This window comes from Chenopodium quinoa, unplaced genomic scaffold (genome assembly GCF_001683475.1).
Source record: "Chenopodium quinoa cultivar QQ74 unplaced genomic scaffold, ASM168347v1, whole genome shotgun sequence".
Lineage (NCBI taxonomy): Eukaryota > Viridiplantae > Streptophyta > Magnoliopsida > Caryophyllales > Amaranthaceae > Chenopodium > Chenopodium quinoa.
In genome coordinates, this window is record NW_018743919.1 from 266,816 (window position 1) to 293,581 (window position 26,766).

General features: G+C 34.7%; 3 protein-coding genes and 1 pseudogene across 5 annotated transcripts; 3 read left to right on the top strand and 1 right to left on the bottom strand.

The window, feature by feature from the left end:
• The first annotated feature begins 2,504 nt into the window (after positions 1-2,504).
• On the top strand, positions 2,505-5,203 carry LOC110687210 (protein MOTHER of FT and TFL1-like). The gene is made up of 4 exons (XM_021863824.1): positions 2,505-2,928; positions 3,309-3,370; positions 3,518-3,558; positions 4,738-5,203. Exons 1-4 carry the CDS (start codon positions 2,716-2,718, stop codon positions 4,959-4,961), a joined length of 540 nt encoding a protein of 179 aa, XP_021719516.1. The 5' UTR covers positions 2,505-2,715; the 3' UTR covers positions 4,962-5,203.
• A 3,150-nt stretch (positions 5,204-8,353) lies between these two features.
• Positions 8,354-9,959, top strand: LOC110687115 (annotated as a pseudogene).
• A 1,424-nt stretch (positions 9,960-11,383) lies between these two features.
• LOC110687211 (uncharacterized aarF domain-containing protein kinase 2-like) lies at positions 11,384-18,140 on the top strand. Of its 2 annotated transcripts, none has more exons than XM_021863825.1 (5): positions 11,384-11,711; positions 13,158-14,496; positions 14,852-15,115; positions 16,391-16,546; positions 17,662-18,140. In XM_021863825.1, exons 1-5 carry the CDS (start codon positions 11,704-11,706, stop codon positions 17,779-17,781), a joined length of 1,887 nt encoding a protein of 628 aa, XP_021719517.1. In that variant the 5' UTR covers positions 11,384-11,703; the 3' UTR covers positions 17,782-18,140. The 2 variants fall into 2 exon arrangements, with proteins under 2 accessions (XP_021719517.1, XP_021719518.1); XM_021863826.1 differs by lacking the exon at positions 11,384-11,711 and adding an exon at positions 12,520-13,009.
• Positions 18,141-19,113: 973 nt separating this feature from the next.
• LOC110687212 lies at positions 19,114-26,041 on the bottom strand. Of its 2 annotated transcripts, none has more exons than XM_021863827.1 (11): positions 24,000-26,041; positions 23,752-23,897; positions 22,837-22,939; positions 22,591-22,723; positions 22,429-22,492; positions 21,312-22,326; positions 20,472-20,999; positions 20,272-20,344; positions 20,106-20,191; positions 19,725-19,844; positions 19,114-19,640 (listed from the first exon to the last, which is right to left on the bottom strand). In XM_021863827.1, the coding sequence occupies exons 1-11, from the start codon at positions 25,488-25,490 to the stop codon at positions 19,560-19,562; spliced, it is 3,840 nt and encodes a 1,279-aa protein (XP_021719519.1). In that variant the 5' UTR covers positions 25,491-26,041; the 3' UTR covers positions 19,114-19,559. The 2 variants fall into 2 exon arrangements, with proteins under 2 accessions (XP_021719519.1, XP_021719520.1); XM_021863828.1 differs by having other exon boundaries at positions 22,429-22,487; positions 22,586-22,723.
• Positions 26,042-26,766: the final 725 nt, after the last annotated feature.

Below are 26,766 nucleotides of genomic sequence, written 5' to 3' on the forward strand. Positions count from 1 at the left end.
TATACGCGCATCATGAAAAACAATCACAATGTGTATTGTGTTATTGTTACTTCGAAATTCTACCTCGAAGAATGAATATAATTTATTAATAATAATTCATAACTACTAAGCTAGTCTATAAAGTATAACCAGTAGTAGGATTTTAAAATAAAAACCACTATTGACAACTTGTGTCATCCTCTCTAAACTCTCATCTTCCCTCCCTTTAATCCTTTTTCAAAGTTTTTTTTTTTTTTTTTTTTTTTTTTTTTTTTTTTTTTTTTTTTTTTTTTTTTTAAATATATGCTATGGTTTTGTTGTGAAGTTTTGTGTACAATTTTTGCTTTGTTTTCATCTTACAATTAAAAGTTAGATTGTTTAACATTAACATTTTATCAAATGACAAAGTTATACATGTAAGTACTTTAAATTATTTTTGGTATTTTTATTCAACCTGTGCAAAACAGGCCAAGAGTGAACTAATTATATTAAGTGATCTTATGAGGCTGTTAGTGGTACCTCATACTGCCATTTGGCGTACGTGGAACTTCCACATATCACTTATCACTTTATGATGCATACATACATTCATTTATATCACCACCAATTAGTAGAATGAGTAATTTCCTTTGACGGAAGTTTCACAACAAGTTCTAACTTCTAATTAAGTAACTAGTGTATTACCCGAGCTTTGCTCCGGGTACGACACTTTAAATAATTTTTTTATTATATTAGAGGTTTTAAAACACTTATTATTATTATTATTATTATTTTATTGTGAGTAAATTAGAACATAATGACAGTATTTTGGATTTTTTTTTCTCGTTTTTATTCTACATTGTAATACTTATATGTATTTATATATAAATTTGGATTAATAGAGCATGATTTGTTTCTAGTTAAGATGGTAATTCATGTGGTTTTTAATCAATGAGGTTTGGTGTTCAAATATCTTTGTATGCATTTATAATTTAATGATATGACTTGATGCTAAAGGTTGTTGAATAATGATGTGGCGTGATACTGTTGATGAGTTACACGTGGCACATACAGTGGTCAAACTAATGAAAGCATAACACTTTTTCTCTTCGAAATTATTGTATTTTACATTTAACATTATCCTTATGCTAATCTTAATATTAAGTTATGTAAATGTAAATTATGTGACAAAGGATGTCAATGAATTGAACAACATTAAAGTAGAAGAGCCACCTCCTATAATAGATTTTATTTTACATTTCAATTTGGGACTTTTTGACCTTGATATATGTAATATGTTAGTGGATGATATGATAACAACTTTTTGAACTTTATTTTTGGTGGAATAACTTTTTTTAATTAACTTTACCCTAATTAAGTTAGCGTGTTAATGTGTTATATGTAATATGTATGATATTTAACTTAATAATTTTAGCACTTGTATATATGTATAATTTTAGCAGAAGTAGAACAATCATGTATACCTGTGTTAATGAACAGGAGATGTTGGTTATAAACATCATCGATCACTTTTAAAGTACTCCCAGCCTATTTTAGGTTATGTCACTTATGTGTGTGTATATTGGTAGTTGTTTTAGATTAATTATTTTGTAAATGATATGGTAGATTGAATGAATAATATATTTGTGTTATGTGTGAGATTTAGCCTACGACATGTCATTAGTTTAAACTAAGGATATGTTTTGCTGCAAAACAAAACATAATATTAAACTAATGATATGTACTGTTTTGTTTTGCAGCAAAACATATCATTAGTTTATTATTTATTATTTTTTCTTGTTTTTTTTGACAACAATATGCTCCCTATAATTAAATTTTAGGGTTATCTAGATCAAAACCTTATTATATACTTCCTCTATTCTTTTTTACCTGATCTATTTCTTTTATCATGCTTGTCAATGCAAAACTTTAACGATCAATAACTTTAATTCTCCATAAGTAAAAATTATAAAAGTTATATATTATGATAGTACTTATTGAAACGAATTAAAAAATATCCCACATGAATATGTTTTTTTTTACATATTATTTACAAAAAACGATCAAAAAAGAGGTGATAAATAGTGTAAAAGTCAAAGCGGGTCACGTAAAAAAGAATGGAAAAAATAATAGTAAAAGATGTAAAATTTAAATTAGGGTTGAATATTTTAGAAAAAGGGTCAACTTTTCAGAATCAAAATGCATTTTTTAAAATATGATTCCACCATCTCTCTATGGTATATAATTCTCGTACCTTTATAAATATCTCGTTACCCTTATACCCTCCTATGTGTTTCCAATACATAAGACGACATTGTGGCCAGATGCACGTTGATATCCAAACTTCCAAAGTACTTGTACCAAACAAGCACTAGAAATATTTTATACGAGTTTATTACTCCGTGTGTATAATAACGACCTGATACATATAATTTGCGTTACATCATAAAGACGGCAGGTGCGCACTGCTACTATGAAAACAGTTTAAAGAGACAGAACATCCTCGGATATCCCACACGTGTCCAACTCAACATTCAGTAGAACTCAGTATACTACGTGTCAACCACTTAGCTCCAGTGCTACCTGTCACTCATTTGAAGCCACTTAGCAAAGTCCACTCAGCGACATGTATATAGTTACTATATATGTAAGCTACCTACTATATGACCATGTCTAAAAATATCTGGAAACTTACAATTTTTGGTAAACAAAAAAAAAAAAGAAAAAAAAAATAGAATTTATAATTATTAGCTTAAAATGACAACAATGGTTAGACGGACAGTCGATCCTTTGGTTGTAGGAAGAGTAATTGGTGATGTTCTTGATATGTTTGTTCCGATGGTGGATTTTCGAGTTCAATATGGTACCAAACACATTTTCAATGGTTGCGAAATCAAACCTTCACTTGCCTTTGAAAGGCCTCTTGCTCAAATTTCGGGTCACCCTTCAACAGATAATTTTTATACCATAGTACGTATATATCATCCATATAACTTTCATTGTTGTTATGCTTAATTTTATTATTTATTTTTGAAAATGTAGCATATTGAATATAATGTCTCTTAAATCCCCCCTTACATTGAGAGCTATATAAATTATTGCATGGTTTCGAACTATTAATTTATTCTCTTACAATATGTATAAAATTGTATATATCCTATTAAAATGAATTGGTAGTCACTTGTTTATTATGGTGAGAGGAGGCCAAGTACATAATCAACCTAGGATCATGCAATAAATATTCGTATATCATATTGAGTTGTACTTTACTTTATAATGAACTTTAATTTGTAGTTTGTACAATATTCATGCGCACATTTTATATATTGATATGAATTTGTTTCTTGTAGATCATGATTGATCCGGATGCTCCAAGTCCTAGTGAGCCCAAAATGAAAGAATGGCTTCATTGGTTAGACACGTAACACATGCATGTTTATTTATGTACTTATGTTGTGTGTTATTGACGGAGAACTTTGATAAGAGATTAGAATAATTTATTTTTACCAATTAATCGATGAAATTAATAAATTCGAGGTTGTTTTGACTAATTCATCAGGATTATGGTTGATATTCCTCAAGGAATGGATGCTTCCAAAGGTTCGTCCTCCTTCAACTTCATTTGAGTTGTATTGCTTAATATTTTTCATTTTTTAAATATATATTTTTAATTTTTATTGTATTATGTCAGTTCACACTCTTTATCGTACTCTCCTCTTTATATATAGTGAAAAATATAGGCACATAAAATCTTGTTAGATTTAGAGTAGTAGACTTTAAAGTATCAACTTATATTAGTTTTAATAACTATGATATTGGTTTTACATCGCCAAATCGGCAAACGTGAAACTTAAAGTGCTGTATACATTTGAAAAAACATGAAAGAAGTATAGAAATTACATATGTCATTTATTGCCTCTTGGGGTCAAGTATATGGACATTTTTTCTTCGTTAAGATAGATAATTTCTTGTTCAAGTTTTGATTTAGGTAGCCTCAAGCGTTTATAGTTTAGCTTTTGCTTGACCAATAAAATATTGGTTTATAAAAAATGTATCATTATATATCCCTCTTGCTTTTTCTATGCTTTCATAGTTATATACTACAAAGTATAATTTATATATCCTTATTTTTTATATGCTTTCATAGTTATATACTACAAAGTATAATTTATATATCCTTATTTCTTTTATGTGTAGAGAGGCGTAAAAGACAATAACGTAAATATGATCCGATCTCACATCATGGATATCATCCTAAGTTATTAACTAAATAAACTATGTAATCCACTAATAATAGTCATGCAGATACAAACACTATTTGGAAATTAAATAGTCTCAACTATTTATTTATTTATTTATTTATTTTTAGTGTTTTCATCCGCTTTATCTTTTGGGCTAATTCGAATTCGTATCTCAGTTTTAGGTGCGTGGTTAGTTCTAGTCCTATTTCAATTGTTGGTGCAGTGCTCAGTTTTGGGTGACCTCAACTATTTATTGATTATACTACATTCTAAACTTATCTAGTGATGTTGTATTCACTTACGTCATTTTATTCAATCTTTTTGTTCCAATAACAATCATGTATTTGTACGTAGTAAATAATTTTATCAAACCGAAATTTATAAGGTAATACTCATCAATCCGCCTTAGGTTCTTACCACCAAAAGAAAAAAATCATTCCTTCGCAAATTATATTTGAAAAAAAAACATGGGAAATTATTTGATAGTCACTAATAATTAATTAGTGGACCAACACATTGTAAGGTATGAAATGTGCAGGAAAAGAGTGGGTAGAGTACATGGGACCAAAACCGCCCACCGGTATACACCGGTACATATTTGTGTTGTTTAGACAGAAAGGACCAATCGCGAAGCAGTGGCAACTGCCACAAGCCCGTAGCAACTTCAGCACTCGGAATTTTGCTGCACAAAACGGACTTGGTTTACCGGTTGCTGCCGTTTACTTCAACTCTCAGAAAGAGGCTGCAAATAAAAAACGTTGATTTGAAGTTGGTTATGTTGTACGTGTTGATGGGGTTACTACCTAAATGAGATAGGTTATTGTTTCTCATTTACTTGTTTTTTCTATGCGATCCTGTGTGTGCACTAGTGTGTTCAAAGTTTATTGCATTATGCTAGTAATAGACCAATAATGTGGTTTGTTATGATGTGTGAATATGCATTATATTGTACCACAGGAAGTTTTATAGTTTATAAATTATAATTACTTCGTCGTATAACATAATGATGTCACTGACGATACGGATACCATGTAATCCTATAACATAATGTCATTGGTGGTACATTTTTTATTATTTTCTCATATTATGCTTGTAATTTGTTTAAATATGGGACATACGATTATCATATGTAAAAGATGGAATATGATATGGAATTTTATAGTTTTTGAAAAACTTTTTAAGATGTAAATTGCAAAATTCAATCACTCCTTTTTTTTTTTTTTTTTTTTTTTTTGGGTAGAAAATTCGATCAAACTTAATAATAAAATTGCTATCAAACCAAAGTAGAATAAACTGAAAAAACTGGAGAAAGATTACCTGAAACCGACTACGCCGAAGTCGGACAACTCAGTCGAGCGAATCCACAGAATTTAATAAAGTTTGCGCGCTGAATTACAATATCAGATATTATTTATCCTATTTTGTTCTATCCAATGCTTGTACAGTTGTAAATACGCGTGAGTGTGTCTACAGTTCCTATAATTAAGAATGATCATTTTACAAGCACCAAAAGTTGAATATGATCTTTGTAAATTATTAATTGCCAAAGTAATAATTACTTTATCGGTTTAACAATGTACGGAGTAGCTAATTCTGATTTTCATTTTTGTCAATATATAATTTTAATTATTAATATTTGTAGAACAATATAATTTTCCTTGATTGGAGTATTCTCATTATAAACCAATATTATAGGGGTTAAGAACCAAATAGAGTATATGAGAGTAATATGGAGTATGAACCCTAAGATTAAATTTAAAGTTAAGGAACAATTGTCGTGTCCAACCTTTTGTGAAATTATGATAAGGGACATGTAACATACAAACATGACCAAATGCAACCCTTTGACGACTAAAAGGTACATCTATCTCTATATGTGTTGTCCTCTAATGTTGAACAGGATTGCAAGATAAGTGAACATCAATACCTTGTCAAAATAAACCAGCAAGGGTAGCCTCACGCATGGGACAATGAAACTCTAGAAGAAGATTACGAAGGAAACATGTCTTTGCTATGAAGTTCTCAAAGACTATATTCTACTTACTACATCCGTTTCAAATTATTTGCAATAACTAGACATTTTTTACTCACAGTACACTTTATATCAAATTGTTGCAAATAATTAAAACGGAGGTAGTATATAATAATGAATTAACTTTACTTTTAAAAAAAGCAAAAATTAATAACAAAGGTCTCAAGTAGGGGGACCTTCTTTAAAAGGTCTCAACTTTTGAATAACTAAGAGTGAACTATCATACTATTTTCTTCCAATGGTCCGTTACCTGAATTAACCTGCTAAACAGGTCAAATGGACCAAGTCTCATTGTTTCAATGGTTCTTTTTTTTTTCATATTTTTTTTTGTTGCACTCATTGTGTCATTTCATCACAAATCACTCCAACCAATACCCTGCCAAAACTACCACCGGCGGCCACCCACCACAAAATCATTATCGTCTACCTCCTCTCTCCGGGCACCCTTTCCTGCTAAAACACTATTGTACTTCAACCTCCGTCTTTTCTCCCTCCGTCCCCTGCCAAAACTGCCACCAACTGCCCCTGCACCACAGCGACCACCGCTTAAGAACAACTACCAAACCACCCCACTTCCCCACGACCCCACCTCACTTAAACCCTTAATTTTTCCCCAATTTTGATTAATGAGGTTGTATAACACCTTATTAAATTTGATTAATGACAAAATTTAGGCAAAATCTAAACAAATTTGGGTACAAGTTTGGGTTTGGTCGAAGCGGCAAAATGGGTTATGGTTTAAGTGATCGTGGTAGTGGAGATGCTAGTAGCGGGTCTGTACTCAAGACTGAAAATTTGGATGGGTTTTTTTTGGTAATGGAGGCGTGGGTAGTGAAGGTGGATGCCCTGAATGGTGTGGGTGGTCAGTGGTCTAACGGCGATGGGGTTATGGTGAAGCTGGTGGAGATAGAAGAGGGTTTAATTATTTTTTTTAAAGTTTATTTACAAACATTAACCTCTCAATAGAAATGTGACATGTGGTATTAGTAACCGGCATACCTGGTCATTGTAAACTAAGGACTGTTTTGAGAATATATTAGTATAGTTGGGACTATTCTTAATTATTCGAAAGCTCATATCTTGTAAAGAAGAATGCTTATAATTGTGACCTTTTTTATTAATTTTCCTATAAAAAATAGTAGTAAACTTTGAAAACAAAAAGAGAAATTACTCAAATTAGGTTATACAAAGTAACAATTTGGGCCCTTTCAATTTAGAGAGCCTATGCAATAGGGCTATTTGCATACCTATTAAAAGGGCTTGGAATTATAGTTTGGGCCAAGTTTTTAATACCAAGCCCAGTTAATATTGCATAGGAGCTCTAAAATGGCAGGCTTTATTCATAAACAAATGTTGTTATAATAACTTACAAAGTTACAAGTACATTACATCCTTATCAGAAAAGACATCTGTAAGCTCAAACAAATATCTTGAAGTTCATAATTCGTCCATGTGTAATAATGTATGCATATATAGTAATTTAACTAATACTTTTAGTTGTGCCTTAAAGTTTGTCTTGAATAGCGTGTTTTGTATACAGCTGGCCACACTATGTGGTCGCTTGTAAAATCACAAATTAATCCTTATAATATTAGTCGATTGTCCTGTAATACTGACCGAGTAATCCGTGCAATACTGGCTGATTAACCCTATAACATTGACAAAGAAACTTTTTTAATACTGATCAAGTAACCCCTAATAATACTAACGAAGTAACCCTTATGATGGTTGACTACACGGTATGACTAGAGTTTGTCTTGAATAGATATTATCTTAATTATAATATTATTTTGAAGTTAATAAATATAGCAAAAATGAAAAGTAGCAAACTTGCTAGCCACAAATCCGAAAGAACCTCAAATAAAAGTTAAAAAAAATGATACAACTCATACAACTATACAAGGCATTTATCAGAAGATTTCAGAAATCCAAATGTCACCCTTTTGATTTCTACTATATTCTATAACGTGTTACCCGTCAAATAAAAATAATCAAAAACCTAAAGTTTCGTAACATGCATATATAGTACATATCTAATAAGCTTTGTTATATAGAAAACTAACTTCAAAAAATTAAGCATTTGGCAAACATCATACATACCTAGCAATATTTAGTAGAAGACATGGCTGAAACACCGGAGATCCTAATAGCCGGAAAAGTGATCGGAGATGTACTCAAGCCATTTACTCCGGAAGCTGAGCTAACGGTTCAATACGGGTCCGAAGCGGTCTCTAACGGGTGCAAAATTAAGCCCGTAGAAGCCAAAAATAGGCCTCATCTTCAAGTGACATCTCATAACCCTCATTCCGATGATCTTTCTAGTTAGTGTATTTTAATCAACTTGTTAATTATTTCCTAATATCTTATCAACCTTTTATCATTTTTATTTTATGAGTATTCTATGTCTAGTATGATCAATTCAATTTCGCTAATCGATTTTTTTACTTATTGTTATATTAGATTATGGTTGATCCGGATGCTCCTAATCCTACTCATCCAACCTTAAGGGATTGGCTTCATTGGTAAGTTTTTTGCTATCCAAGTTTATTATAATTAACTTTTCCATAATTATATTACATAATATTATTATCTTTTATAAGTCCAAAATTACAATAATTTAATTTATATGCTATTTTTAAAAATCATTGTACTCCGCAATTAGAGCAACTCCAATGATTGTAGTTAGGAACTTGCTTGTAATATTAAATAATCTCTAGCTACTAGCTTGACTATTGGAGCTAGAAAATGCAATTAGTTTGGTTAAGCAAAGCTAATTTGTTAGGAAAAAAAAACTTGCTAAAATAAAACAAATTAGAATAAATAAAATTAAATTTTGAAACGTAAATTAAGGAGGTGTGGTTCATTTCAATAGTAAGCTAATAGTTAGCATTTGATCTCAAATGAGCTAAAATGATAATTAGCTCAAAAGTGTATATGGCATGACAAGCTAATTTGACAATTAACTTGTCATTGGAGTTGTTCTTATCAACTTATTAATTAATAATCAAACATACTCCGTATTAAATAATTAAAATATTATCTCTGGATGTTGTCTATATGCTACTTAAGTGTTTCATACAAATTATCCAGTACCGTAAAATAATTGTCTAATTTTGTTCTAAGAGATTATGCGCCAAGTCAAATTATTAGGATGAGTAAATGATTGCGCCTAGGAATTGATTGTTTTGGAGCATAAGTTCTTGCAATACTTAAATAGGAGGCTTTTGTAAATTTAATTTGATCATGTCACTTAAATTTGTGGTAGGATTGTTGTGGATATTCCTCAAGGAATGGATGCTTCTAAAGGTACGTGGTCGTTTATTACGTTACTCCGTATAAAATAAATTGCTGTTCTATAATTTTATTTGACGTACCGCATATATAGGATATATATGTAAGTACATAATATATAGCGTTCGATATTTTGATATATAGCGTTCGATATTTTGTGTTGTGTTAACTTGTGTTGATGTGTTTATTGGTTAGTAGGAAGAACGTTGGTCGAGTACATGGGACCGCAGCCATCTACAGGGAAGCATCGCTATGTGTTTGCTTTGTACAAACAGAAGGGGCCTCTAGTGAAGCCTAGGCCACTTCCCCAGAATACGCCCGGGGAAATTTCAATACCCGCCATTTCGCTGCCCATAATGACCTCGGACAGCCGGTTGCTGCCCTCTTCTTTAACTCCCGGAAAGAAGCTAACATAGCTTACGACAATTGATCGAATTACTAGCTAAATCATGATTAGGCTTTACTAGTTTCTAGTTAAGCTTAGTTGATCTGTGTAAAATATCATAAAAAGGCAATGTTATCATTGTTATACATGGAATAAAGGAAGTTTTGTACTTGTAGTTAATGACATGATTTGGACTTGTAGTTGAATTGGTTATCTTAGACAACTAGAATTATTAGTAGTAGTGTATGTAGTAATGTAATTTACGTGTGATATTTATGTGACTATATCTGATGTTGAATCTGTCAAAAATGTTGTTTATTTTGTTTGTATATGAAATTGGTAAAATACAGAAGTACCTTTGTCAAAAATAAAATATAATAAAATAAAATAAAATAAAATAAATATACAAGTATATTTAATATGAGTATTTAATATAATTGAGATTTGTTTAGAAATAAACTAGATTAGACTCGTGCATTGCACGATTTCTATAATTTTATTATTATGCATAAAAAGAAATTGTTTTTATCATTTGTGTAAAAAAAAAAAAAAGTGGCAATTATTTTTTTTGTTTGAAAAATGTATGGTGTTAGATTAAAAAAAAATAATAATTGATGACATCACACATAAAAATGGAGGGAAAAATTTAATGTAAGAATGATAGGATAGTTTAGGGGTTAATGATGTCAGCAATGTTTTGTTTTAATAATAGTTAATAGATTGAGATTTTACTATAAAATGCTCAATAAGCTATCGTAATCTAGAATATTTACTTGTAGCATAGATCAAGATTCAAGAGTATATATTTACATTTTGAATTAACACATACACGACTTTTTTTTTTTTTTTTTTTGAAAGTAATACTACTTGTTTTGCCTACTAATGTTCATAATAGCTACCTATTAACCTATACAAGTATAAATTTAAATCCAAATTTTGTTAACAATCACATACTTTACAGAAAAAAGAAAAGGAAACCAACCAAATAGCCTTTGGAGACAATTAAAGAGCAAACTCCCAATAAAAATAAAAGGAAAGGTCAATAATGATAGACATAATCAAGTCTCAAGTCAAAACTTAAAAAAGGGTTGACATTATTGACAAAAAGTAAATTTTTTATAAGAAAATAGTAGTAAGTATATTATATACGGAGTACATCATATGGAGTATAAGGCTTTGAAGAGTTATGTGTCTACTTAAAATATCTATAATGCTATTATTTTATATGTATTCTTTTAAAATATAATACTCTCAATGCTAATATAATACTTCATTCGTTCCTTTAATACTGCAACATGATAAATGAATACGTTTTTTCAAAGCTTAACTCGAACCTTATACAACCATCGAGTATATTTTCCCCCTATATAAATCACAATAAACGGTTAAATAAGTGTGTGAATAGTGTTAAAAATACACATATTGTAGAGTAATGTTAAAGTTAAAAGAACGAAGAAAGTATGAGTACTCGTTTATACGTTAAAACCCTTATTAAAGTAATTAGAGACACGGTGCATAAATTGCGACTTCTTGCGGCCCACGCTTCAAACAAAATGACCATACAAGCCCACCAACACCCAACACACAACAGCACCAGCAACGCCTCTCTCCCTCGCACCGACCTCTTTTCTCTCTCCTCTCTCTTTGGCCGTCGACCTGCTTGACACGGGCCGTGCTCAAATCCTGAGATTTCCCCTTCATCAAGCTAATCGACATGAGAAAATGCTCTTTCCTCAAATTTCCCTCCATTTTTTTCTTCTAGTTTCTTTACCCATCTTCCTTATTTTGCTCCTCCAATGTCAAGGTCAATTCTTTTCTCCTTTTTCCCATTATTATGTTTGCAATTTTCATGATTTGTTTTTGCTTTTTGTATTGTAGATTTTGCGCCCTTATTTCTGATTTGGGTTTGGGGAATTGGGTGTAGCATAGGTAACAAATTTGAGATTTTTGTGGGGTTTTGTTTTTTGGTTAGTGGGAAGATTTTATTGTTCATTAATTGAGTTTTGTGATTGAAATGTTAGATACCTTGTTTAATCAAGATTCGATGTGTTTGCATGATTAAAAAAAAGAACCAATTTCACATTACGTTTTATATTTGAGCTGCTATTATAAGATATTAGCTCTAATTCAGCTTGAATGATTTGTATATGCTGGGAATTAGTAATATAGCCAGCTACTCAGCTATCTCTATGTTCGAGGAATTGAAAAAGGCTGTGGGAAATAGAAATGCAATCCATTAATGAAGAAGAAAAAAAATGTGGATTTGGTAGTTTCTGGTATATTGTGATTTGGCTTTTTGACTACAGCTTTATGTGTTAGCTAGGTTGTCTTGAGTGAGTGACCATTGTAGTTTTTAAGTTTTGCCAGCCGAACTTAGTTTATATATTTAGTGCTCGAATGTGGTTTTGACTGTTCTGCTCTAGTTACCTTAGTTTTACAAACATCAGTGTGTGCTTGTTAGGTCTATCTGTTTGAACACTAAGTAGTATAGTACTTGCTCTTAGTTTGGTTTACAAGGAGTCTGATCTCGAAGGTTTGCTTAACACTTTGTGTGGATTGAAGGAAATGGAGGGAAAGGAAGGGAAGGGAAGGGAAATGGAGGGAAGGATTATCTTTCATTTGGATAACAAATGAGGAAAGAAGAGAATTAGAGGGGAGAGAAATGGAGGAAATAAATTGTGAGAAATTGATCTCTCCAACAATGGAGAGATTTGGAAGGAAAACTCGTCATTCCTCCCTCCCCTCCCCTTCCCTTCCCACCCATTCCTCTCTCTTCTCTTCTTTTCCTTCCCATTTCTCTATCCAAGCAAATTGTTAGAGTTTACTCTTGTGTTTCGCAGCTGACATAGTCATGCTTGTGCTAGGAGTGGCGTTTATTGGTTGCTACCTGACATTGTCTGATTGCGTTTCTGCTTTATCATATGATTTCGGATAATGTAACGGCAGTGTTGGTCCTCCCCGACATTCTGTTTATTCGGAACAAGATGGAATGCCAATGAAGTTTTTACACATTTGGGGAGATTGATAGGGGCATTGGACATTTTGATTTCCTCTCCTGTTTCCACCTTTTGGCACGCTTCTTCTTTTCTATCATTTGGAGATGTATGTTTCTTCTTTATTATTGCTCTGTTGACACTGAACTGCATGCTTTACTGGTTTAGGCCAAGCTATAGAATGTATTTATGATGCTAACTTGACAACAAGTGATATGGTCATGCTTAATTTGGTCAAACTCGTTGTTTGGTTGCAGAATTTTGATGTTTGGAAACATTAGGAGGGCCACACATTCCTTATTAAAAACCCGTGGCAGCAGCAATTTTGGATTGAAAAGGGATGGAACATACCCCCTCTTCCAGCCATGTTTACCACAATATAGATTGTATTCACAGTTCAGACATAATCATTCAGGATATATGCCTAATACTTCGTATAAACATCTGCAATTCCTTTACAAGAATGGCTCTCCTAGGAACTATTCTTCAATGTATGCAAGTAACACTGTGGCACATCATGCTCAAAATGCTTGGAAAAGGATTACAAAGATACGTTCTTCCTACACTTCAACAATTCCTACCATAAGCAGGGCTGCTGGAGTATTTAGCATAGCCTTAACCAAATCCCACCTTTTGGTGCCGGGAATTTTCACTTTAATATTTGGAGAGTTAGCTCTAACCCAAAGATCACATGCTGAATCAGATTATTTTTCCTCTAGTAACACTGTTTATACGCGGGCACAAGATGGACATATGTACATGAGCAGGTTGATTTCAAACGTACTAGAGGTTCTTATTTTGTTGCTAAGAGTTGTTTATCTGGCATTATTATTTTCACCCAGCATAGCCATGGCTCCATTTGCAGATAGTTGTGGACCTCGATTCAGAAGTTTTTGGCTTCATGTTGTGCATCGTACCCTGGAAAGAGCTGGCCCTGCATTTATAAAATGGGGGCAGTGGGCAGCTACACGACCTGATTTATTCCCAAGAGATTTATGTTCTGAGCTTGCAAAGCTTCATTCTAAAGCTCCAGAGCACAGCTATGCTTATACAAAAAAAACTGTGGAACAAGCCTTTGGTCGTAAAATTACCGAGATTTTTGAGAGTTTCGATGAGAAGCCTGTTGCATCAGGAAGTATTGCCCAGGTGCATCGGGCTGTTTTGCGCTTTCGACACCCTGGCCAAAAGACCAAACCCACTGAAGTTGCAGTGAAAGTTAGGCATCCAGGAGTTGGTGATTCTATCAGAAGGGACTTTGTTATAATAAACACAGTGGCAAGAATATCCACACTTATCCCTACACTAAAGTGGTTGAGACTAGATGAAAGTGTCCAGCAATTTGCCACTTTTATGATGTCACAGGTTGATCTTTCCAGGGAAGCTGCAAATCTTAATCGGTTTATATACAACTTCCGGAGATGGAGAGATGTATCCTTCCCAAAACCTCTCTATCCGCTAGTGCATCCTGCAGTTTTGGTTGAAACCTTTGAGCATGGGGAAAGTGTGTCACATTATGTTGATGGGTTTGATGGGCATGAACGTTTTAAAACTTCTCTGGCTCACATCGGCACCCATGCTCTTCTGAAGATGCTATTGGTAAACAAAACTATGTATTATGTTTGTCTTCACGAAGCTATCAACATTTTCAAATATCTTATGTCTTCTTTAGTTGATTTGCAGTGTAATGTGTCTGTTACTTCAAGAATCTGTCTATTTGATTGGTAATTTTAAGATATGTTTTGAGGATGATTTATAGGCTAAGTTATGTGGTCCATAAGGTCAGCCATTTTTATTGGCAACTTTTGTTTTGTTTTGTTTTTTTTTTTTTTTTACTACTCGAGTCTTTTTACATGTAGTGGAAATTCTTGTTTACGGTGTCTGCTAGACCAGTGGCCTTATTCCTTTTGGTTATTCAGGGAAGTCTTGTAAGCCTAAATGTTCCTTGTTGCAGGTGGATAACTTCATCCATGCAGACATGCATCCTGGAAATATTCTTGTCCGGTTGAAACATGGCAAGCGTAAAGCAGGGGCAAAATCGAAGCCTCATGTCGTTTTTATTGATGTAGGCATGACTGCCGAGCTTTCAAAAAATGACCGTATAATTCTGTTGGAGTTTTTTAAGGCTGTTGCTCGTCGGGATGGCCGCACTGTAGCTGAGCGCACCCTTCAACTATCAAAACGACAGAGTTGTCCGAATCCAGAGGCGTTCATACAGGTTCTTTGTTTACTTCTTTAACTCTTACTTTCGTAACGCAGCTAAGGTTCAAATTATGATATTATTTGGTTACTCCTAGAAACTCACATCTTTCTGTTGTAGTTTGCTTTTGTGTGAAGACTAATACCATTGGTCTTGAAAGTTTAATCACTTGTATACCCTCTGCAACACTATACTAAAGGGAATGTGATCTTTTGGTTCTTGATAATGTTTAAGTAGAGAAGTCAATTTTGTTCTTTCAATTGATGAAAGATATGTTCCCTTGTGCTTAATTGCTCAATTTCAGGGAAAGTTGATTAACTTTAGCTAGCTTCCACTTATCATCCATGTTTAGAGAAGTAAATAATACTTTATTAAAAAAGAAAAAAAAAAAAGAATTTTCTAAGACCCTGCCCTCTCCAGCTTATGCTATACAGTTTTAGTAATAATTAGTTTGGATCATTAAAAAAAGAATTTTGATAAGCAAATCTAGTTTCAATCTGTGAAAATTGGTTCAGCTATGACTAGAGCACTGGTGAAGCAATTACAAGTCTTTTTTGATAAGCAAAATATAGTTTTGGTTAAAAAAAAGTCATCTCTGTCTGCAAATTTCAATTCACATCAGAAATATATATATATATATATAATACTACCTCCGTTTCAATTAATTTGCAACATATACCATAAATAGATACTACAAATTATTTGCAACAAATGTTTTCTTTCCTTTTCATTTCTTTCCATCTCTCTCCTCATCAGATGCAACTTTATTTTTCTCTCTCCATTTATCACTCACAAATAAATTTTACCTAGATGTTGGTGAATGTCACATTGTTGCAAATAAAATGAAACAAAGGTAGTAATAATAATAAAATTGGTAAGAGTTCAGTAACAATCAATTACTGAGAACAAGCCTAGATTTCTCTTCACCTTGGCAAGTACATTGCCATTCTTTGTAGCTCTTTCTCTTACAAAGTGACTCTTTCCGTAAGTTGTATTGTAGTTCCTTATTTCATTACCTGGGTTGGTGTATAGCTTATAATATTTCAGGTTTCATACATAGCTCTTAATCCTCTAATCAGAATCTTCTGATTTGGGTAGGGCTAATTGTTGTGTGTTCTGACTATATGGTGAAGATATGCTTTAGGTTTTCCCTGCCTGTTCTATCTAAATGTGACTTTGTTTCTCCCTTTCTTGGAAATGGGGTTGTAAACAGCTACAAATACATCCTTGTCTTGCCTGGATATCATTTTAGCAAATGCAGCAAAATTTAAACTTTAGTTTGCATATTTACAGGAGGTAACAAAGTCTTTCGATTTCTGGGCTACTCCAGAAGGTGACTTGGTTCATCCAGCGGATGCCATGCAACAATTACTTGAGCAAGTTAGACATCACAAGGTGAACATTGATGGTGATGTGTGCACTGTAATTGTGACTACTTTGGTCCTTGAGGTAACCACTTTATCCTGGCTACTTGTATTGAATAAACAGGGAATGTGTCTACTTTGACTTATCTTTATTTTGGCATTCATACTTAGTTACATTTCAAATACAAGTAGTATATCTGTGGCTTGAAAATGTTATATTTTTCTTAAGTTGTCCTTGTACAAATTATCTACTTCGTATTATGTTTGAATTGAACCTTCCAATTAAAACCAAGCCCATGATCCTGCACCATTATAATTTGAATAAATTGTTGAAACTTTGTTTGGTCTATCCTTTGGCTTTTAAGTTTAGGTTATTTACTCTAAAATACTACATTCTGGGAATGTAGGGGAGGAATTTCTCCTCTATATGCTACAAGTCAAAGTTATTAGTTTCTATTTCATTTCGACCAAAGGATTGTCACATGTAATCTGTTGTTGTGTATGTTCCACTAAGATTGCACTAGAGTAGCGATGATGTAGAACAGTATTTTGGAAGTTTGAACAAATAAATGAGGAAACACTTACAAATGTTGTTGCTAAATGGCGCGTTCAAGTCATCAACAAATGGATGAAAGTGTGTATACAAGTACCTGGTTTATGGGTTTCTGTTAGGATGTGTTTTCAGGAATCATGTGGTCAAAAAGCCTATATCAGGTTGTATCAGGACATGAAGTGAGAAATGAGCTGCTACATGGCGTAAGGGGAAGAAGTGGGTGAGAGGTGTCTTACATTGTTGCTGTCTTATTGGCAATCAACTAGGTGTTCATGCTATACAACTTAAGTTTTTAGTGTGAAAACTATCTGCATCTTCAGACTATTAGGAATCAGAACAACATATTCTTCTCTCTTTTCTGTTAGGTCAGTGAGGTAGGGCCGTAGGGGTTTGTGTTTGGACTTAGGGGATGATAAATCCATCATATAAATGGGTAATAAAGATCCAATCCTAGGGGCATTTTGGGTTTCCTTGACTAAATAAGGTTATTTCAAAAGAGAAACCCTTAAGATTGGATGGTTTCTAATCAGAGAAGGAAGAGGATGGGCTAACTATGACTACTGCATTTTTATTTGAAATAGCTCGTTACTCTTAAATCTTTTAATGTTGTAATTTTCTGTATTGTGTGTCTTCTCTCTTCATTGTAGGGTTGGCAGCGGAAGCTCGATCCAGATTATAATGTGATGCACACGCTTCAAACTTTGTTGTTCAAAGCTGATTGGGCAAAATCTCTTTCATACACTATTGAAGGGCTTATGGCCCCATAAAAATTTGCTTCTTGCTACTACTAGCTGCTGCTAAAAATTTTGATGGATCATATACTATACATAGTTTCCATAAGAAATAAGCTTTAATTAATTTAGGTCATGTTCGATCATCCTTCTTCTCGCTTCTCCAGTCTTGGTCCCATATATATTCTTTTGTTTCAACTTTAATTTGAGTTTTGATGTTCAACTGATATAGAGTAGCACCTGTAAAAGTTTCCCGGGAAAAGGGTTTCTTGTTTTACATTTAATTGGCGTGTACATATTCAAATACATTCTGTATTCATTTTGACCCTCTGTAGTAGAGTTTTCAACATTAAGTTGTCGATTAAAGCTTTAAATTTTTGACTTATTTGCAGTTAAAAAAATAAACAATTTTTTTTGTGAATTTCAAGCTAGAGCTTTACGTGGATTTATAGGTATTTTATCTATGTGGTACGTATAGTGCAGGTGAACGAATATGTCCTAAAAGTATCGGAGATACAGCAAAAGGCAAACGATTTAGTTCCTTGGGCAGTTGGGCACATTTGGAGGGAGAGGATCCTATACGTGCCTATATCACGCAAACCTCCTTATAGATGCAACATTGGAATAGGAACAAAAAAAATCGGTTGTGTTCAGATATCTGGATCTGGATCATCATATCTATGTCACTGGCATTTAATTTGCTGGCTGCAAGCCATCACTTGCATTCATCCATGGTTGAATTTGGTGGATTTAAAGATAAACTAATAATAGTGATATGGACATGAGTTATTAGATGTAACTAGTCAAAGAACATGGGAAATGCCGAAATGGTAAGTCAAACGTTCCATAATTTTTAAAATATGTAACCCTTTAATTAAGTTTTTGTCATATTCTTGTTTTGAAAAATAAGTAACTTTGTCTAATCACTTGTTTCAAGATTAAGCTATGTTACATGGACAATTCACCTTTAGTTCACTTTTATGACACTTGGATACTTCACTTTTAGTTCAAAATCATGGATTTTTTTCACAAAATATCCAACTCAAACACTTGAACACATACCTGTGTCTGATATGGATAAGCGAGTGCCAAGTCGATGTACATAGTTAGCACAACTTTTTGTAGAAGTATCTTATATTCTTTTTTTTTAAAAAAAAAAAAAACTCACGAGGCATGTTATTTACAATTTTTTTGCAATTATGCAAGAAACCAATAAGTATACAATCAATGATCATCAATGCTTAAATCCATGACCCCATGTCATGAAAGCAGATTTCTAAGCCATAACTTCAATTTACATCCTGATTGTTTGCATACTACATCCACCGTTTAAGTCCAGAATCCTTAAACAACATTAGACAATGAATGTTTATGTTAAAGAGTCATACCAAAACTCGATTCAAAATGCCCTTCATCTACTGGTTGCAATTTCATACAGAAACATTTTGGACATCAATTTACTTGATAGCCAAAATAATGAGAATAACTTGGATACAATGGATCTACAAAAAACCAGGAGCACAAAAGTACCCAAATGAGCACCAAAATGAACACCTAGCAATTATTTACACTACTAAAAGAAGAATAATACACCCTGCTAGATCAACCTCAATAATTTGAATTGAATCTGCTGTAACAAGCAGGTCAACAACACCCTCCCCGAGCACAGTACCTCAATTAACAAGATCCCCTTCTTTTTATCATTAGATCAATAGCCTAAACAGCAAAACCTACTACTAAATACACACAAAGAAAACAACCTACATTCCTTGCTAAACCACCCATTTAAGTTCTACCTCATTTATATATTGACATCAACGGCTTCCTTCTTCACTCCGCAATCTGTATATTTCTTTTATTGCTTCGTCTATACTGCATATCGTCATTTTCTCCACCTGATCCAACGCTCACAATGAGTAACCAAAGCACTCACTCAAAAGAAAAAGACATTAAGAAGGAATACTAAAAAAAACGGTTACCTCTAAGTTCCCTTGTTTTGCCTTGTGATTATTAGGAAGAACACGGATTTCATTGATCAACTTGATGCACTCTGATGCATTTTCAGGTGATAAAAATCCCATGGCGATGTTGACACACGACTTCAAGGAAAAAATCACGACAAAATTAATAAATCAAAACAAAGAAAGGCAAGAAAGAAAAAATCAAATGGGACATTTGAAACCAAACACATGTGATTATGCAAACACTACACAACTATGCAGTCTAACTAGAAGTTTCAATAGTCACAATGAGCTCTTTACAAAAGTTCTGCAATTCACAATCAGAAACACCTTGAAGCACGAATTCTTGCATGTTGCTAACTAATAATAATTACTCTCAGGTCTACAAAAGCAGCTTACCTTGACGTTTTTTATTTGGTATGGACATCCGACAGGAATAAACACTGCTTCGCCAAGGCGTTGATTGAAGGACCAAGGTTCAATCTCTGAAATAAAAAAACCATAATGATGGCAGGTCACCAAAGAAAGAAAACAGAAACAAAATGGCTGTAAAGTGAAAAATTACCAAACTCCTCTTTGAGCTGCATTTTATGATCTGCATCAAGATAGAAACTTCCATCAAAAATTGGATGAACTACCTGCAAGAAAGTTCCAAAGATCAGAATCAGCGGGGAAAAAGAGAGGGGGGGGGGGAGAAGAATAGCAGATTAATCACTTGAACTAAAAATAAAAAATAAAAAAGAATTCTAAGCAGGCTTTACGCACATTATCTGAAACGCCATAGCTGAACCTCAATTCATCCACATGCTTTGTAATGTATTCTAGGAGCTTTGGGATGTCTTGTCGGCGGAAGACATCCCACTGGGCCCCAGAAGGCCCTGGAGGGGGACTTTTATCTGTCAAATTGAGATCCCCCAAACTATCCAACTGAGGTATCTGATCTACTGCTTTTTCAGGACTTTGACTCGTCCTGGAGCAAATCATTGAAGCATCAGAATCAGTATCAGAACTGTTAACTAACTTTGCAGGCGAAGATTTATTATTCGGGAGATGTTTGACAGCAGAAGCACCATTTGTAGCTGCTGAGCAACAAGAAGCACCAGCTACTCTATGCAACTCTCCTGCTTCAACTGAAATCTCACTATGCATTACTCTGGTCTCATTATCCAGATCTTTATCAGAAGCCTGACTACCTTTATCCTTCGTGTTACTATTTCGTTTTATTAGCTTCTTAATCTTATTGAACTGCTCTGAGGAACATGGTGCGTCACCCACATGTACTAGGATGTTCACCTGCAAAAGAACACCAAGGAGAACAAGTTCAAAGGTGAAATTATTTAAATGCATATTGTTAGTATTACAAGAAATTAACTAAAGTACTACAATTTTCTAGATGCTCACTCTCAATTTAAATATAAAACAAAAAATGTCCTATATTCCCTACCCAAACCCAACCATAGTTCCCTGAAGGATAAAAATTAAAAAGAACAAACACTCACGTAGTCAAATGAACTAAGCTTAAGCCATCAAAATATTCAAACAGTAAACAATGTTGACAAGAACTGACAGGCATATAGATTATCAAAAAAAAAAAAAAAAACCCACCAGATCATAAGAGTTACAACACAGCTTAGTCAACAATTCGCCCCGCGCAACTTCCTCCCTGCTCCCACATGAGATGCATACATGTGGACCTAGTTTAGAATCTGGAAAATCCTCTGGCAGTTTCCCAGCAATATTCAGAAGTCCCATTCCAGGGTTTGTGTACTCTTGAAGAGGTAGGGCACGAATAATCTCACTATAATATCCTTCTAAGAGTTTCCGGGAAAAATCTGAGGAAATCTTTGCCTTCACTGCAAGTGTTTCACGGTGTTTGTGCATATATCCTTCCTCTACGGATCCGGTGAATGACTCCCTCGTACCAATTTCAACATCATATGAGTCTGAGCAATTCGTAGCTTCACTACGACCTTTCAAGTTTTTACAATTACTAAGGCCATTTTCTAGATAACCACAAAACATAGCTAGTGGGTCCCAACTCAAGCCCCATACACACTGAAGCACATTACGGATCTTTATAGGATGTCCTTTTCGCCAACGTTTCTGGAAGTGAGAAAGCAGACAGTCATGATCATCAGACATACTAGGGCAGTAAAGGAGGTTGTCATCAGACTCTTTCCGGCTAGAAGCTGCCAATTCTTTACTTTTATCGCCTCCCTGAGAGATGCTGACACACGATGAACAATGCACAACACCATTTGTATGTAGAGAGTCATGTTCAGAAGCTGTTTCTTTTGCACTAATTTCCAGTTCCTTGGTCCAATTTAATGGGAATATACATCTCAAGTCAAGGAGGCTATTATCACAACCACCAAGCTCCATAGGTGGACATGATATATGGACAGAAGATGTTGAGTCCAGTATAGGGCCAGAAGCAGCAAGGTCTGCTACATTATCTGAGCACTTCTTCAAACAAGGAGAAAGTGTTTCTGCTCTGTTAGGGTATGTGCCCTTAAGAGATCCACCCTGAGAGTATTCTCGACAGCAACTGAAGCAAAGGTTGTATGAGCAATTCGGGCAGCTTCTGTGGATATCCAATATTGGGCTTTTGCAGTTATTGCTGATCCAGGGGTAAGACAGTGAAGCAGCTATCAAAGACTGAAATACAAATTATTTACAAAATATGCATTTCTAATCAAGCGTAGATCAATAAATCACATACCAGCAGCACTGATCCCTGCAGCCAACGTCAGCTTGTCGAATCTCAACATCAGAGGGATTCTGCCCTGTCAAAATTTATTGCTTCAGAAAGGAGAAACACATATGAAGGAACTTTAGATTTGAGAAGCACAGACCAAAATTCAACATTCATGACCTACCATACCTTTGACCTTCGCCTCCATCTCCACTTCAGCACTCTGCTCCTCATTGATTTGTACAAGAATAGGAAGAAGGAAATTTATCAAATACTGCAAGTGTTGAAATTTGCTTCGCTTGCATTTCACCTTCATAACTACCTACAGCAGTTTGAGAATAGATGTCAACGCTCAGCACACTTATAATCAAACAGTATTATAAACACCCCCCTCCCAAGCGTCCCAAATAAAACAGATAAGAGTTTGCCGTCAACCTTGCCACCCGTATCTTTTGATTTAGAAGAGCTACAGGCCTTACAATCGCAGCTTCCACGACAAACTGGGCATCTCGATTTAACCTCTTCAGTGTCAGCAGATCTGAAGCATAAAGCAAGATGAAATAGATGCTGATTGATCAATCACGAAATAAAGCTAATTTTTTGATAGCATGTATAGAAGCTAATGTGTAAGTACTAAACACAGACAAACGCCCTAATCACAAATTTATGTTGATGGGAAATATTAAAAGTTGCATCAAAAGATGTCATACAATTACAGTTTCAGAGTGCATCAACAATTTGATTGTCCAAATACTATAGATCCATCATAATGCTTTTCCTCTTAACTTTTAATTTTGAGTAATTCCTGGTTGTTTTCCAATCATCACCAACTAAGCACATTTTTAACATAAATGGCTTGAGAATACATCCATGGTCTATTAAATTTGCAAAGATGCTGCAGTATAAGCATAGAAAGTACTTACATAAAAGATTTATTCTAAGGTTGAAGGACACATTCGAACCTCTAATTATAGAAATTTCGCGTTCTCTTGCAATATGGAAATCCATAAACAGAACTGACCAGAGCACTGTCATAATGGCTTATAACAAACATTCCATAACAAAATATTGAGACTGAAATAAATCAAGTGAAAGACTCTCCCAAATCCACTCCAAGTTATGCCTCCATCTAACCAACTTTTCTTATACCATATCACCATTATCACCTAAACTTTAAAATGTACTATCAGGGCTATCACTAATGTCTAATATTACATAGCTAGCCAGTTCTAAATATTAAAACAAAAGCTAACAACTTAAGCTACTTATTTTGGAAGAGATGAATCAACAACCTAAGCTGAAATTGCACTTAATTCTATCTGAAAAAAGAGTAAAATCAACAGAATGTACCTCTCTTTAATGCAATTAGAACAAAAAAATCGCTTCTTACAGCTTGAACACTTGATTAAACACAAATTATCAAACTTCCGACACCAATGGCATTTCTTCCTTCCATTATTCCTTACTTTCTCAACATTCCCAGGATAAGGCACAACCTAATAAATAAATAAAAGCACATAACAAGCAAAACTCAACACTATATATCAAACAAAAACTAACAAAAAACAGAACAAAAATTAAAAACCAAAAGTAACAACCTTCAAAGAGCTTATTGGAGGGGGCTCAATGTTCTTAGACCGAAAACGCCTGTTAACCAAAGAATTCGAACAATGTGCACCGATTTTGATCCCCAGAGAGCCAGCATTGTCAAGTAACTGAGTATTGGGAGCAGGAGGGATTGCCATTAACCCATAAGGCAAGTCCCTAGTAACTTCCCCTGACTCCTCAGGACGTTTTTCACTCTTCTTCTTACTCTCAAGAATCTCCCTTCTCAAGAACACCCTAATCAATTCAGCCTTCATTCGCTTCATCCCTTTATCGGAATTATTCTCCAGCGTTTCCAATTCCCTTTTCCTCTTCAATTTCTTCTCAATTTTCTCCCCTCCATCACCCCTCTGAAGCTTCAATTCTTCAGGAACTGTAATTCTCATCTGCCTCAACCTCCCTTGCTCATAATGTATCTCACACAATGTCTTCCCCTCCAATACCCTCCTCTTACACCGCCATCCTCGCCCATCGGTCCGCTTACACCTCAACTCCTCCTCCTCCACGACTCGTTTCGAATTCTCTTTCTCCACCACCACCTTCTCACTAACCACATTCCCTTTCTCCACCTCCATTCCCACCCCCAAATCATCCTCCCTCTCCACTTTGATCACCACCTCCTTATTTGCCACCGGTACCGCCCCTTGCTCCAAATCATCACCACCCTTAGCTTTCTTCTTCCTCTTATTACCCTTCTTACTCTTCTCCTCCTCAACCAAATCCTTTAATTTAATTTTACTAAAATGCGCCTCACAGAAATCCTGCCCTTCCACCACCTTACTCTTACACCGCCAATCTCGGCCATCGTTTCGAGCACACCGTAAACTCTCCGGCACCGCCATTGCCACCACAACCCCACCTGCGTTCCCCTTCCCCTTAGAATTCCCCTGTTTTTTCCCACACCTAACATTCACCTCCGGCACCGGCCCAACCCCAAGCCCATTTTCTCTCACCTCCGGCATCGGGCCAGGCCCATCTTTTCTCCCCTCCTCCTTCTTCTTCCTCCGCATTATGGGCCGTCTCTGATTTTGGGCCTTGGCCTTATTAAAGTGAATCTCACAAAGAGTTTGCCCTTCCAAAACCTGCTTCTTACACCGCCAACTCCGCCCATCATTCCTATGACACCGTAAATGGTCCGGTACCGTCACCGGCACCGGACCCACCACCGGCGGCGGAGGAACCGGGTCAAATTCCGGCGGGGGAGCTTGGTTAAGCGGCGGTGGGCTGAAAACGACGTCGTCAATGGGTTCGGGTTTGACAGGAAGGCGGATCCGAATCCGAGGTTTGGGTTTGGGTTCGGGTTTGGGTTTGGGATTAGGGTTGGGAGTAGAAGAGGGATTGCGTTGCTTTTGGCCGCGGTAGATGTGAGAGAGGCAGAAGGATTTGCCGTCAACAACAGGGCGTTTGCAGCGCCAATCACGACCGTCGGTTCTCTTGCATCGTAGATCGTCCGGTGGTAAAGGCTCCTCCAAAACCCCTTCCATTGTTATTCCCGAGATAGAGAGAGAAAGTGGGAATTGTGAAGTGTGAAGGGGAGGAGAGAGAAAACGGTGGAATACAGTGATTTGGTGAAGATGCTTGCTTGATTGGTTTATGAAATACTCCAGATTATTGGATTTTTTGTTTTTTTTTTTTGGTTTTGGTTTAGGTTTTATTTTCAGAGGGTTTCTGTTTGGGAAGCAAAGATTGAGAGGAGTGAAATGTACATGGGTATCTGATGAGACTCATACAGATATGTCTATGCTTACTGGACCGTAACGCATTTGTATTTCGGGGTGTCATATGGCTGAGTCTTGTTTTGAGTTTAGACACTAAAATAAATTGAAACAATATGAAACCCCATGAATCATGAAATTCCTTTTTGACATTAAAAAAAATTGGTTTATATATTTTCTGTGGGTTATTGATAAAAGATCTAGGATCATCTGGTTTTTTTCTTTTTTTTTTTTTGGTAATGAATTTGTGATTTAGATTTATGATTCTGTATCCATACATTGATACATTTGCTGCAACAGACAAGTGTTGCAGCCTGCAAGGCTGAAAGTGAACTGTATGACCTACGCTGCAATAGTGCAATGTTACACAATTTGGTACTAATACAAACTTTATTTCATCAAAACCGGTAAACATTGTGACACTATGTATTGGTACTATCTTGTCTATCGGTCTACATGTTTGAGAACCAGAGATTAAGAGGAGTGAAATTTTCATGGGTGTCTTACACACATACAACTAGTCAACTACTCTATCTAATTTTTATTTTAAGTGCATCACTTTAATTTTTGCACTATATATTCATATCTTCAACTAATTACTTTCTTTCCCTCAAAAAAAATAAAATAAAAAAAATTACTACTTTCTCTGTTCGTTTTTACTTGAGGAACTTTAAGTTTTAGACTATTCACCACCCAGGCACCCCCTCCTTTTAACCGTCTTTTGTGAATTATATCATCATCTGTAAGGAAAATATTCAATAAAAAATTGTTTCAGTTCAGTAAAAATAATCAGAAAAATAATTCGATAGGATCTTATTAGAATCATCTTTTTTTTTCCTCTTCCAGAGGGTCTCTGTTTGAGATGCAGAGATTGAGAGGAGTGAAATGTGAAATCACAATTGTACATCAGTATCTAAGACTCATACATATTTGCTTATGCATAGGGATATAAACAGTGGCGGATCTTGAAAATTTTTCTTTAGGGGGCCGACCAAAATTAAACTTGCTACATATAAATTCAAAGTATATAGAACTTGAGTGATTT